Source organism: Sinohyriopsis cumingii, chromosome 5 (assembly GCF_028554795.1).
Source record: "Sinohyriopsis cumingii isolate HCF-2022 chromosome 5, ASM2855479v2, whole genome shotgun sequence".
NCBI lineage: Eukaryota > Metazoa > Mollusca > Bivalvia > Unionida > Unionidae > Sinohyriopsis > Sinohyriopsis cumingii.
The window spans coordinates 105,086,081-105,100,640 of NC_142965.1; the positions used below are offsets into that span (position 1 = coordinate 105,086,081).

Genomic DNA, 14,560 nt, shown 5'->3' on the forward strand with positions numbered 1-14,560 from the left:
TGGTACATTATCACCTAAGCATTAGGATAAACAACAATGAAGCCTCCCTCCAATATAATCCAGCAATGATCCCCAAAGAAATGCCAGAAAGAATATGAATTGCAACAAAATATAGCAAAAGGACTGATTTGATGAGATCATGTGCATCTTTTGATATTTAAAAAATGTACATTTGTTCAGTAGTAATTACTGTCCATTTACAAAAAAAAAATCAGGACCATGAATTAAAAAAAAAAGTAAATTATGTTTCTCCAAGAATTCTTACCCAATCAGATTGTGTTAGAAATACTAACCTGCTACCTTGTGAATCCAGCCCTAGTAAAATAAAACAGGCAATAACTCATGCCCACTACCTCCCCTTTGCACTGCCAGGTGTCGCTAGTTTTTAGCTGAGCAAGATACTAATGAGGATGCTTGCATGGCGGGCTGGTTGGGAGGATTTTTAAGTAATGTGATTGGGTAAGCTCCACATCTTAATAAATAATCCACATAAACTCTCTATATTATTACATTTGTAATTGCTCCACATCTTAGTAAATAATCCACAGAAACTCTCTATATTATTACATTTGTAATTGCTCCATATCTTAATAAATAATCCACAGAAACTTTGTATATTATTACATCTATAATTGCTCCACATCTTAATAAATAATCCACAGAAACTCTCTATATTACCACATCTATAATTGCTCCACACCTAAATAAATAATCCACAGAAACTCTCTACATTACCAAATCTATAATTGCTCCATCTCTTAATAAATAACCCACCAAGACTATGTATTATCACATCTGATCCATAAAATAATAAATATTCCACAAAGACAACAACTAAATACATGCTCTACAGAGAAATAATCTGTAGCAACACTGTTACTATAGTTACCAGATTTCCCAAATTGTAATAGCAATCTGGATATTTCCTTCTGTGCTTGATTGCAGTTAGATAACATCTCTCGGATTCCTGGTATTTCTTCAGGCTCGATTTGACTATTCCCAAATTCATCCATGCTGCAGCAAACTCTTCCCTGTCATAATCGGACAAAATTTTATTTCATGTTGGGGATATTAAATTTGAGGAAATGTGTTGATTACGTTAACACCTTTGATAATGGTGAGGAAAATACTGAATTTGAAAAAGATTAAAATTATTTTTCAACACATATTTATCTTTCTTACATGAGGTTTATAAATTATTATGATATTCCAAGAAGTAATACATGTAATTTTATTTGCCTTCCACAGATAACTCTTTATTTCCACAACAGAGCCATGATTTGACAAGGAGATAGATTATTCCGCACATGATAGGCTATACGTAGAGGCCATTATATTTGGTGGAGGAAGACCCTCAGAAGAACCACCAACCCCTTGGAAGGTACTGACAAGCTTTCTCACATACCCATGTTGGTTGAGTTGAGGCTTGAACTCATGCAGACAAAGGTGACACGTGTGAGTAATCAGTAAAGGTGATCAACTTAGACCACTCAGCCAACCCGGGCCCCAAATCACATGAGGTATTATAATATATCCAATCAATGATTTAAAAAGTAAAAAGATTTACAGCTTTTTACATATTCAGACATTTTATAATTATGTACTTACCTTGAGTTATACATATAATAACTGCCAAAGATAAACTCAGAATGCAAGTCAAGCTTACCTCATCACCAAGAAGCAAAAACAAATAAGTTCTTTAAGTTCTTTAAAATGAGAGAGAGAGAGAGAGAGAGAGAGGGAGGGAGGGAGAGAGAGAGAGTGTGTGTTACCTGATATGTACTGCTGTTCCCAAAAGTTTTTCAGCCTCTTCTAGGTCTCCTTTATCTTTCATGATGTTACCCAAATTGTTCATAGCCTGGTCGTATTCTGGATTTAATCTGAAATGACAAATCAGATCACCATATTTTGATATTACTAATGAGTATTCAATATGGTGTAACAAAGACACTGATGTGTAAGTCAGATTCAACTGCAAAAAGACAACACAGTCCCTGATCTGCCATTTAATAATGTGCCAGCAAATCAGAGTCTATGCTGTTTGTTCTACTGATTACTCCAAACAAACTGCATAGACCCAGATCTGCTGGTGCATTATGCCACAACAAATCAGGGCCTATGCATTTTGCAGTTGCAGCCAACTTAAATGCAAGTATACATGGTATAAGTTTTTTGTATCATATTTTATTACAATCAGAAATTTGATGCTATATATGATGGTCACAAAAGTATACTAAACATAATTAAAAGCACATGAGAGAGAGAGAGAGGGATGGAGGGAGGGAGAGAGAGAGATTTCACATATTTGCTTTTGCCCAATAATGTCAGAGATCTCGCTATGATTTTAAAACTAGGAGTCCAGGACTCCCATTTTGGTAAAAATAGGAGTCCCACCATCAAAAGTTGCAGTCCCTTCTTTCCTACAGAATCAACACAAACGTGAGTGCATCTATTTTTAGAAGGAGTGGTTTTCGTAATGTAATCACTCACTATAATATAGCTTCATTACAAATAGTCCACTGACAGGATCGCAAATTTTTGGTTCATTTATTTGTCTACATCCTTGTAGCAATTTTAGGCAATTGTTAAATAGTATCTTATTTGCTGTTTTTTCCCATATTTTCGCAAATACATGTCAGGTCGGAAAACAGATTTGACCTTAAAGCCCATCTCGCGAATTCCACAACATAGCATTGTCCTGACCTATATAATTTGCATTTTAAAGCTAAATCTTTAATAAAATAATACATTGGCTTTGCTTTCAATGATCTGCATATTCTTCTGAAAATATCTGCCCAATGGTTTACGAAGGACAATCTAATAAACTGGTACATCCCAGACTTAGCGAAGTCTGCCATTATTTCCCGTTAGGCCTACTGGTTCACTTAGAGTTTCAAACTAATTTTATGACGAAATAGTGTACACGAGGCAGTTAATAATCACCGATTCTTATCTTAATACCCAAGTTTGTATGTTTTGTCATTAAAGGGTATCATGCAGGAAATTGATAGTTGCTACCTTACTCAGAAAAGGGTTAATGGTCAATCAGCTATCAAAACATATACTTGTGAATGGGCAAGAATTTGTTTGTCAACATAACTGATATCAAAATTAGGCCTAGCTACTGATGTATTGATGAATACATTTTGCTACAACACTAGAACTAACCCGGCTAAGGGGAGCTGCATTTAAAAAAAAAGTATGGTCAGTCAATGTACCTCTTAAATAGCTCTTGTTCGTCCATCAGAGTGATACTGAATTTTGTCAATCCAAGTCAGGACTTATTCCAAACACTAAGCTAGGCATCACACACTTTCTTACACTTAGCTACTGTCCTATCTGAACTATCAATTCTAGCAGCTTTAGCACTCTTCTAAAGCTCGTTACAATCTTTGTAAGTTTGCCGTCTAGCCCCAAAATACTTATCCAAATTTACGAATGGCATTTTGTCTAAGTCTCAACATATCTTGATTCTCGTGCACTACTTATTCCGATACATTCGGAAATAACACAGTAACAAAAGCTAAAGTTGTTTATTTGATGTACTTTTATAAATGACCACATGTACATCTCTGGGTCTTTCTGACTCTGAATTCAATCACTGTAAATATCAGTACATTTTTGCATCCTGCCGCTAGTCAAACAAAGCCTTTGACCTTGCCGCCCAACTATTGCATCATGTTCTTTTTTATGTACTCTTATAATGGCAACATGTATGTACATCAAGGGGTCTTTCAGTCACTGAATTCTGTCATTGTAAATATCAGCATAGCTAATTGATCAACACATTTTCCCACAAAGCAGGTGGCTGAAGCAGGACTGGCAAGTCTTTGAAATTTGCCGCACACCTATAACATGTGTATGGAGGACCCCCGCCTCAGGGATTTTCTGCATCCCAGATCAAAAATTGGCATCCAAATACGCGTAAATAAGCATTTCCAAGATCTCTGAATCTTTTCTAAAAACCCAATATCTGGATGCAAGTAAAACACTTACTCAACAGCCAGTCTGTATTCCTTAAACACCAATAACTAGAAGCAAGTAAAACACTTACTCAATAGCAAGTTTGTATTCCTTAAACACCAATAACCAGATACAAGTAAAACACTTACTCAATAGCCAGTCTGTATTCCTTAAACACCAATAACTAGATGCAAGTAAAACACTGACTCAACAGCCAGCCTGTATTCATTAAAAACCAATAACTAGATGCAAGTAAAACACTGACTCAATAGCCAGTCTGTATTCCTTTAACACCAATAACTAGATGCAAGTAAAACTCTGACTCAATAGCCAGTCTGTATTCCTTAAACACCAATAACTAGATGCAGGTAAAACACTTACTCAATAGCCAGTCTGTATTCCTCTATGGCATAGTCTGAGTTTCCTCTGTCCGCATTCAGTTTAGCAATATTGTAATGAACCTGGAATAAAGATTGAAAAGATTCAAAAATGATACATTTATCTATGTGCAAAAAATCTTTAAACAGTACAACTAAGTTCATGATGACCATCTTCTCTTTCAAGGAATATATCAGTAAAATAAGGTATCACTCACTAGCACCCAGCATACAATGGCACAATACCAGTCAAGGCTCTTTTTATGAATGCTCCAATGAACAATGGGAACAAAGAAAGAAACTTATTATACTTTGTTCACTTATGGCAGTTGATAGTTATCTGCCAGTGTATCCTCAAGGTGGGCAATACTGGGAGTCAAATCCCTTTGGTGTCTGAACTGGGTGTCAGGTGATAAATTTAAAGTCTCTGATGCACAAATAAGGGAAAAGGGAAATACTGCCTGCTGTTTCATCATGGATTAGCCAGTGAAAATAATATATTTCCTTTCTGAAACAAGGATTCAAGTGGAAACCTTCACCTTACCTTTAAAGGCTGTCATGATGTACCCCATGTAATGATGTTCAAGATCTTCACATTCATTTCCTAGCTGCCAATGCAGCTACTAAAATAACTGAACAACCCTAACTTTATGTCTATCTTCTGACACAAACTTGACAAACAAAGTTCTGAATGGTTGGATGGCTTAATTGTTCTCTTCAAGATCTATAAAACAAGGCTACAATGCATACTGTTTAAAAATAGGCTCAAACACTAGTACATGTTCCTTGCAATGTTCAATGTCTTTTGGAGTGTTCAATCAATTATAACTATACATGAACTCTGTCTCTCTCTATCACAGGATTGTGTATGAGTTATATCAATATGTATATGTGATCAAAAATGTACTCGGGTTTCGTTGCCACGTACAGCATCACCCAAGGGTGGTATATTTTTTAGGCTCTAGTTATTTCGAAATATTGAGCGAAACTCAACCCATGCTGCATGTGCAAATTGCATGCAGCGAAAACCTAAGTACCTAGCTGCGCATATCTGTCACAGCTATTATACATATAGAGCAAATTCTCTATAATCGAATTACATTATGATGAGTCTTGTCAGGAAGCTTACCTCTTTATGGGAGCAATTCTCCAGCTGTAGAGGTAATGAAATTTAAGTATTCTTTATTACTATTTGTTTTCTTGACAGAATTGTTTCATACTTTAGATGTTTTAGAATTTATTCTGAATTCTACAAAGGGTCAATACCAAGGTTATACAATGCCATATTAGAAATACTATAGTCTGGTTCGAGTTATCTATTTGTTGTAACTGAACAGACAAAATGAATTTAATTATAAGCTGCAAGCATTGAACGATTAATGCAATGGGTAACAAATTCATGTGTGCGCATGCACAACATAATTCAATGCAGAAGTACTTAACTGTGTCATATGTACTACATGGTTTAGCTGTTATAATTTTAGCTGCCTTATACATGGTTTGATGTGGAGTCACAGCACTCTATAGGGTTTCTTGTGATGTGTACGCTGTGTCTGGTGACAATGGTTCAGAAGAGTGTACTGGTGTTCTCGATGCGAGGGACAAAGGCTTCATGACCATTGGGTCTGTGTTAAATGTGAGGGCTCTCGTGGGATCCTTCAACAGACTGAGAGGGGTGGACCATGTGTGGGCGCTTATCTGACCATTGACTAGAGCAAGTGGAACCAGAGATACATCTTGGACATCAAATGGGCGCCACATTAGTTATATATATATATTATGTGTTCCATGTTGTTATTTTCACTATTGCTATCTCAGCAAATTTACATGCATTCCCATTTCAATATCGTTATATGAACGATACATTCAAATTTACATGCATTCACATTTCAATATCATTACATGAACGATCAATTCATAATTACATGCTTTCCCATTTCAATATCGTTATATGAGCAATAGATTCATAAATTTATACATATCCCTATATCCCTTGGTGTTTAATAAGATCTTGTTTATATTGGGGTGTAGATCATATACTTTTATTTTGTTGATCGGTGATAGGACTTAATTCACGTTTGTTTGAAATTCCATTCGTTAAATTCATGTTTGAGTTTTCTCATTGAGTTACTTGTTGTTGATAGTTCCATGTTAGGAACTTTATAATTTTCCTTATCTTTTTTTGTTTATAATAGTGTCAGATTTGTTAATATTTAATTTGCATTTATAAATAAACATCTTATTAATGCAGTTGCTTTGGGTGTCTTCACTAATCCAGTCCCAACCGGCTTCATCTTGTGACACTCTCTCTCCCTCTCTCATAAAGTACATGATTTTCTTCAAAGACAGGACAAGGGCCAGGCTAATAAATTTTTCAAAAAAGTAAGTGGTTGTCAATTATCATACAAATAAATAATTTTAAATGTTTGCCAAGATTTTGTACTGTAGAGTGGTGTGGTGATATTTTTTTTATCAAACATGGTCTTATCATAAGGATAAATGGAATAAATGGATCAGGATAGTTATCAACCTGTAATATCTTTTAAATCCGTTTGCAGATCCTATGAAATGACGGGAAACAAATACCATTAAAGGTATATAATAAACTTGCCCCATCTTTAATTGTCCTGTATGTAGGCACTAGTAAGGTATAGCTTAATCTGGTCAGCACTGTCCAGTGTCCTTGAACTTTCAACCATAAAAGCAACATGATAGGGAACTAAAGCTATTGTGTGGGGCTGATTTTTAAAAAAAATTACTGTGACTTTGACATCCGATGTTTTGAACCCCATAGTAAAAGGCTTCTTCCTTAACCCAAGTGTAAGCCATCCACAAAATGTGGTCACATCCAGAACTAAAGTACAGCCCAGAAACAAGATACAGACAGATGGATAGACAGACCAACACCAAAACATAATATGCCATGTCTTGCAGGAAGGATATAAAAAATATAAATTTCTAGTGAAAGTTGTGTGACTAAAATTTGCAAATGACAATCTTTAGAGTTTTGTGGTAGTTTTTATTTTACTATTGTTTATAAATAAGTTGTTGTTGTTGTTGTTGTTGTTGTGGGGTTTAACGCCATTTTTCAGCACGATAGGCTATACATGGCGGCCAGTATTAATGGTGGAGGAAGAAATACTGGAAAACCCTGGAAAGAACCACCGACCCACGAGAAGCTACTGGCAAGCTTTCTCACACGCCCACATTGGCTGAATCTTAGACTCGAACCGCTGCAGACAGAGGTGAGATGGCAGTGATCCGTAACAAAGAGCGCTTTAGACCACTCGGCCACTCGGGGCCCCTATAAATAAGTTGCTGTTCAACTTGAGTCTGTGGCAATCAATTATATGCACCCGTTACATATGAAAAATCAGAGATCTATTCAAGCATGCAAAAGGTAAAGGTTAATCTTGTCTTACTATATTCTACATACCTTAGCATTTCCTGGACAAACCTTGACCCCAGAAACAAACAAGGTCATCTCATCCTTCCATTCTACACTTCTCTGAAAAAAGTAACAATGAAACAAAATAAATAAACATCTAGATTTGTGTTTATAAAACAACTATACCTCTACTGCAGCTGCAGGAAGACATGCTGATCCAAGAATATAAAGTCCAGAAAATAAAAAAATAATATAATAAAATCTTGAAAACTGTTAAAACAGCAAGACTAGATTTGTGTTTGTCAAATCTGTAATATATTGTAGATCAACATTTCAAAGTTCTGAGAAATTCAAACACTTTTTAAAAATAGAAAAAATTTATAAAATGGTATGAATATCTACAAAGGTTGTCTACACATTGTTATGTATATCTGTAATTTTTTTAATTCTTGGTATGTGATTTAATCTAATTTTTATGATTTTTATTCATGGCTGTAATGTATAAACAATATGTTTATTTCAGTTTGCCTATGCGACTTGAATCTGTTAAGATCATACTATTCAATTGGATCAATATAAATAGATGTTTGTGTATCTATTAACAATTACTGTGTGTGTGATTTGGATTTTTAACGTAGTTTTAACAATTATTCAGTCATATCGCTACAATGTTTGCAGTGTGGCAGTTTATAGTGATGTCTAGCACTAGGGCATCATGCCACAGACATATAGCATGATGTCCCACCCAGTCACATTATCCTGACACCAGGCTGACCATTCCTAACACTAACCTCTTAATGCCGAGTGCCAAGTGAGGCAGCTGTTAGTACCAATTTTGTAAGTCTTTGGTATGACTCGGCCGGGGATTGAACCCACAACTTCCCACATCTGGGGAGGACACTCTAACCACTAGGCCACTGAAGCGATTAACAATTATTAATAATAATCTTAATAATAACACTTAAATGGTGCTTATGGTTTAATTTCCCATTTCTATATATCAATACAAAATTGCACGCCAAATTTCAAGTGGTTTTTGCCTATCTGTGCAAAAAAGATTTACCAAAAAGTTCAAATATGTAAAAAGAATTATATAAATTATTGTAATGGCCTCAAAAGGTCATTAACTTATGACCATGATAAATTGTGAAAATTCGCATGACTCTATGTCTGGTATTTTTTTAATCATGATCAAATGGATTTTTGACAAACATAGGCCCAAACAGCAAAACAAAGAATGTCAAAAATTCCTAAATATTTAAAAATTAGAACAAGAAATTAAAAATTGCAACAGCTGCATAAAAATCTATCAGGTCATATTATGCACACAAACAGGCAAACCAAATGTTGTGACTCTCAGAGTACTTGTACTATAGCATGAAAACAAACAGGCAAACCAAATGTTGTGGCTCTCAGAGTACTTGTACTATAGCATGAAAACAAACAGGCAAACCAAATTTTGTGGCTGTCAGAGGACTTGTACTATAGCATGAAAACAAACAGGCAAACCAAATTTTATGGCTCTCAGAGTACTTGTACTATAGTATGAAAACAAAGAGGAGATTGTCAAGCAGATTTAAAAACATATGGACTTTTAGATGGACAACTATGAGATAATATGGCTCCTTCTGTTGTAACAGCGGGGGGGGGGGCATGAAAAATCTACAAGTCTCTCTACAGAAAATGAAACATTCATGCCATTATTTCATTGCATACATTATCTTATAATAAATGACTTTCTATATGTTATAATTGATCAAATATTTAACAATTTCTGACACTACAAAAGGCTAATACACACATGTACCATATATTCTGTATTGATAATGATATACCTATAATGCTATCTAAACTTTATACACATATAAAAATGTATATCCACTTATGTGCAACAAATGATGCTTTACAAAGTTGATCATTGTAAAATGAGTAAACTGTAATTCTTTACAAGTTAAATACTATAAGCATTAACTGAACTTCAAAGTGCAAGTCTCAATGCTGCAAATCTGTGTGTATGTATGTATGGATGGATGGATGGATGGATGGATGGATGGATGACTGAATGCATGCATGAATGGAAGTATATACAGCTCTTCATTCTGACAAAACACTAGGTGTAGTCCATAACTGATGGTCATGTTATATACTACATCATTGAACAAGATTATACCTTGTGAATGAATATGTGCATGTGCTGTATTATGTGTTAAGGTGGGAAGTGGCAAGTAATGGGTACTGAGAGGGCCACACACATAAAATGTCCTTTTACTTCATCGTGACCAAGATTACATGCTTATCAAATTGTAACATTGATATAAATAGATAGTTCAGAAAATCAACATTATAGTCTATGAAAACGTATTTCTGCAACTGAAGGGTCCATAGTTTAGGACTGATTGTTGAAAAGAAATGGACAATGGATTTTCTTACTACATAAACGGTTGACCTCAATCTGTCTTAATTGCTAATCTGGTTCCCAAACAGGACAGTTAAAGTCATATATGGCTGATATTCATTCCTAAAAACATTGCTATGTCCATCACTTTCCTTCTTCCACAAGTGATGACTGTGTTATGGAGTACAGAAGTTAAAACAAGATGTATTCTCATTTTGTATGCAATCTGCCTTGAATTTCAAAAAAACATCTGAAAATTCTACTCAAGATATAATGACCTGAGCAGACATGCTTAGCTGTCTTGGGTTTGCCTTTAGTGACTACACAAACAATATCTTACTATTTAAAGTGCATTGGCAGAGGCAGAGCCTATACTAAACATAACCGCTCTGGTGGTCTAGTGGTTAGAGTGTCTGACTTGGATGCAGGAGGTCGTGGGTTCGATCCCCGGCCGACTCATACCAAAGATTTACAAAAATGGTACTAACAGCTGCCTCGCTTGGCGTTCAGCATTAAGACGTTAGTGTTAGGACTGGTCGGCCTGGTGTCAGGATAATGTGACTGGGTGGGACATCATGCTACGTGTCTGCTGCATGATGCCCCAGTGCTAAACATCACTATAAACTGCCACAATGCAGACATCGTAGTGATATGACTGAAAAATTGTTAAAAGCTACATTAAAAAATCAAAATCACATCACAAATCATATCTACTAAACATAGAATGTATAATGGCATTACACATGCCCACTTCAGAAAATCACATTTCACCTAATGTGGTTCCACATGAAACAGTGGGCTGTATTTCAGGGTTACAATCTCTTGTATTACAAATTAATTTGGTAATTGTTTAGTTACATAGTGTTCTATCATATTAAAGGCAAAAATACTGCAAACCTAGCAACATAAATGTGATAAGTGTGGTATAGATGATGATCTAAACAAGCAGACCCAGAACATAGATTGTTTAGTTTCACGTGTTGTAGAGCTTCTTAGTGAATACAGTAGCCAGCAATCAGTGACTAAAGTAGTTAAAGACAAATGTTGATGCCAAACTTAAATGAAGTGGTTTAATATCAATCTTGAAGCTGTTGGAGATTATGATGATTTTTAAAATTGTGTAATGTGTGTGTGATGTCTGTCTGTATGTATGCATGTATGTAGGTAGGTGTGTATGTAGACATGTATCTAGGTATGTATGTACACTCACCTGAACACATCTGATCATATAGATGCCAATAAGGAAGGCCAGAAACAGTTTTATCATCTGTAAATAAGGATATACATGCAAATCTATGTAATATAAAACACAGATAACACTGGACAACAAATTTTTACAAAAGTCATGTTACTGAAATAAAATTAGTCAATTCTTATCAATTTTTATGTGCTGAACACGAATATGACAGTCAAATTGCAAAATTGGCTCTAGTTTTTTTGTAATCTGCAAGAAATTAATGTTTACATAACGAAATGCATTCCAATAGTAAAAGGTCAACTGTAATAGCCTACCTATAAAAAATCAAGTCATTGACTACATCTTAGATTTCTTCGCCTGTCTCTTGTACAGCTGTTCGGGAGCATCTCTGAGGAGTGTCCAGCAGTAGTCAGCCAGCATTGTAGTGGACCATTTTCCCTGGTATCTTTGTTCCATTGTTGCGATATCTTGATGAAAACGTTCGCCGTGTTCATCACTAACAATACCACAGTTGCTAGGAAAGAAATCCAAATGGGAATGAAGGAAGTGAATCTTTAGAGAAATATTGCAGCCAAGTTTCTTATACTTCATCAACATGTCTTCTACTAGTTCCTTATAGTTTTCTGCCCTAACATTTCCGAGGAAGTTTGTAGAAACTAGGCGAAAAGCATTCCATGCTTGTTTCGCGTCACCTTCCAGCAAGTTGTTGAACCGGTCATCTTTGAAAAGCTCTCGAATTTGAGGACCCACAAAAACTCCCTCTTTAATCTTTGCTTCGCTGAGTCGAGGGAATTTTTCATGCAGGTATCGGAATGCTGGCAAAGTCCGGTCAATGGCTTTCACGAAGTTCTTCATCAAACCTAGTTTGATGTGAAGGGGTGGTAGCAAGATTTTCTGAGCCTCAACCAGAGCTGGGTGTTGGATATTCTTCTCTCCAATGGCTACATTCTGCCTGTGAGTCCATTCCTTCCTCATGTAGTGCATTTCCCTTGCTCGGCTATCCCACTCGCATAAGAAACACATGTATTTTGTATATCCTTGCTGCAGTCCCATTAAAAGGGCAACTACCTTCTAATCACCACAGAGGTGCCAGCTGTACTTGTTATACTCAATGGAATTCAGTAGCTGCCTTAAGTTATCGTATGTCTCTTTCATGTGGACAGCATACGCTACTGGAATAGATGGAAGAATGTTTCCATTGTGCAAAAGCACAGCCTTGAGACTCAGTTTCGAAGAGTCCACAAATAGTCTCCATTCTTGTGGGTCATGAGTGATTTTTAAAGCATTCATGAGGCCCTCAATATCGGAACAGAATATCAGATTACTTTCCTTTCTGAAGAAAGGCTCCAATTGCTTGTGGCGCTTTCGATATGCAGTAATTGTGACATCTTCTTCTAGAAGATTCCATTGTTGGAGTCTTGATCCTAGCAATTCTGCCTTGTTCTTTGATAAGTCCAAATCACGAATCAGGTCATTTAGTTCTTCCTGTGTTATTCTGTGTGGGGTTGATGATGCACCACAGTGAAAATCTGGATCACTACATGCTGATGGACCAGGAGAAGAACAGGTCGACTCACCTTTGTCTTCGTCAGATGAATCAAGAGAATATTCTGCTGGAGGTTCTGGAATAGGAAGTCGTTCACCATGTGGAACTGGTCTCAATGCAGACGGAATGTTTGGGTAGACTATTCTCGACTTCTTTCGCTTCGTTATTCCGCCGGAAAGAGGAGGAACCAAGCAGAAGTAACAGTCATTTAGGTGGTTGCTTGGCTCTCTCCACACCATTGGGACTGCAAACGGCATTGATGACCTTTTGCAATTCAACCACTGTGAAAGCTGTGTTGTACATGTAGCACAGCATATATGCGGAGCCCAAGGCTTGTCTTGGTCACCAACCTTGCATCCGAAGTAAAGATGATATGCCTTCTTCACTTGAGAATTGATACTTTTCTTCTGGTTGGCAAATGTCACTTCCCCACAAATATAGCAAAAATTGTCCGCGGTATTAACACACTTTCGAGGCATTACTGTTCTTTATTGTACGTAAATGGATAAAATAATAAGTTTTATGTAACAGTAGCTTGAACTGTCTCGCACAACGTCTAAAATATTTTAAATGCTGAACCTATCTGATTGGGCTTTATATAGTACACTGCTTACGTCAGCTTCAGCAGCCGCCTGGCATTAGTATAATAGGCCTACACATGTATAGTACACTGCTGACGTCAACTTACTTCAGCAGCCGCATGGCATTAGTATTGCATTGCATCAGAAAATGATGCAATCAACTGTGGATGATGTGAGCATGATGGTATTATGCAATGTTACATCATTATTCCGGATGTTGCTGCAGTCCTACTGGAGAAATTTACACAGTGAAACATAGAAAATGAGGTATATGAATATCTTCAAAACGAGAGCCAATACAAATTTTTCACGGTTATATTCGTGTTCGGCACACCAAAATACTACAGATTAGGGCCTTTTCAAGTCAGTAATGATTTCACTGTTGACCAGTGTAAGTAAAGGATGGTATGCGTTTATAAAGAGAACCAATAAACCATTGTAAATACATTTTTAAAAAGATTATATAAAATTTCACAACTACTAACAATACTTAAAATGAGTAAAATTTACCTTTCTCTTAATTTTCAAGAACTCTTGGTGATAAATGACTATCTGTACTTTCATATTACCATAATATAATACTTAATGTTTTGTATTTGATCCGCTGTGGAATTAATAATAATGACAATGACTCTAAGGAAACTTTTTTCTCATTTCCAGCTACTGTTACAATAATAATGACAATGACCCCAAGGAAATTTGTTTCTCATTTCTACCTACTGTGACAATAATAAATGGCAATAACCCCAAGGGTAATTTTCTCTCATTCCTACCTACTGTGATAACAATGAATGGCAATTACCCAAAGGATAATTTTCTCTCATTTCTACCTACTGTGACAATAATAAATGGCAATAACCCCAAGGGTAATTTTCTCTCATTCCTACCTACTGTGATAATAGTGAATGGCAATAACCCCAAGGGTAATTTTCTCTCATTCCTACATAGTGTGATAATAATAAATGCCCATGACTCCACAGAACATTTTCTCTCATTCCTATATATGTATTACAGTGTGCTGGCATGATAAAGATATGTGGATAGGCCTAATGCTCAAGCCGTGCAAGAGCCACCTTTTAATGCCATGCACGATACTATAGTATCAAATTCAT

The 14,560-nt window shown here is 36.0% G+C and overlaps 1 protein-coding gene across 3 annotated transcripts in view; it reads right to left on the minus strand.

The window, feature by feature from the left end:
* Window positions 1–14,560, minus strand: part of LOC149799926 (protein O-mannosyl-transferase TMTC4-like) — a 117,184-nt gene that overhangs the window by 16,002 nt on the left and 86,622 nt on the right. For all 3 annotated transcript variants that reach the window (XM_089959382.1, XM_089959381.1, XM_089959383.1), the window contains exons 10-14: window positions 11,334–11,390; window positions 7,777–7,848; window positions 4,345–4,424; window positions 1,773–1,880; window positions 890–1,031 (exon numbers count right to left, since the gene is read on the minus strand). In XM_089959382.1, coding sequence (XP_089815508.1) covers window positions 890–1,031; window positions 1,773–1,880; window positions 4,345–4,424; window positions 7,777–7,848; window positions 11,334–11,390 — 459 coding nt within the window. The remainder of the gene's footprint in view (window positions 1–889; window positions 1,032–1,772; window positions 1,881–4,344; window positions 4,425–7,776; window positions 7,849–11,333; window positions 11,391–14,560) is intronic.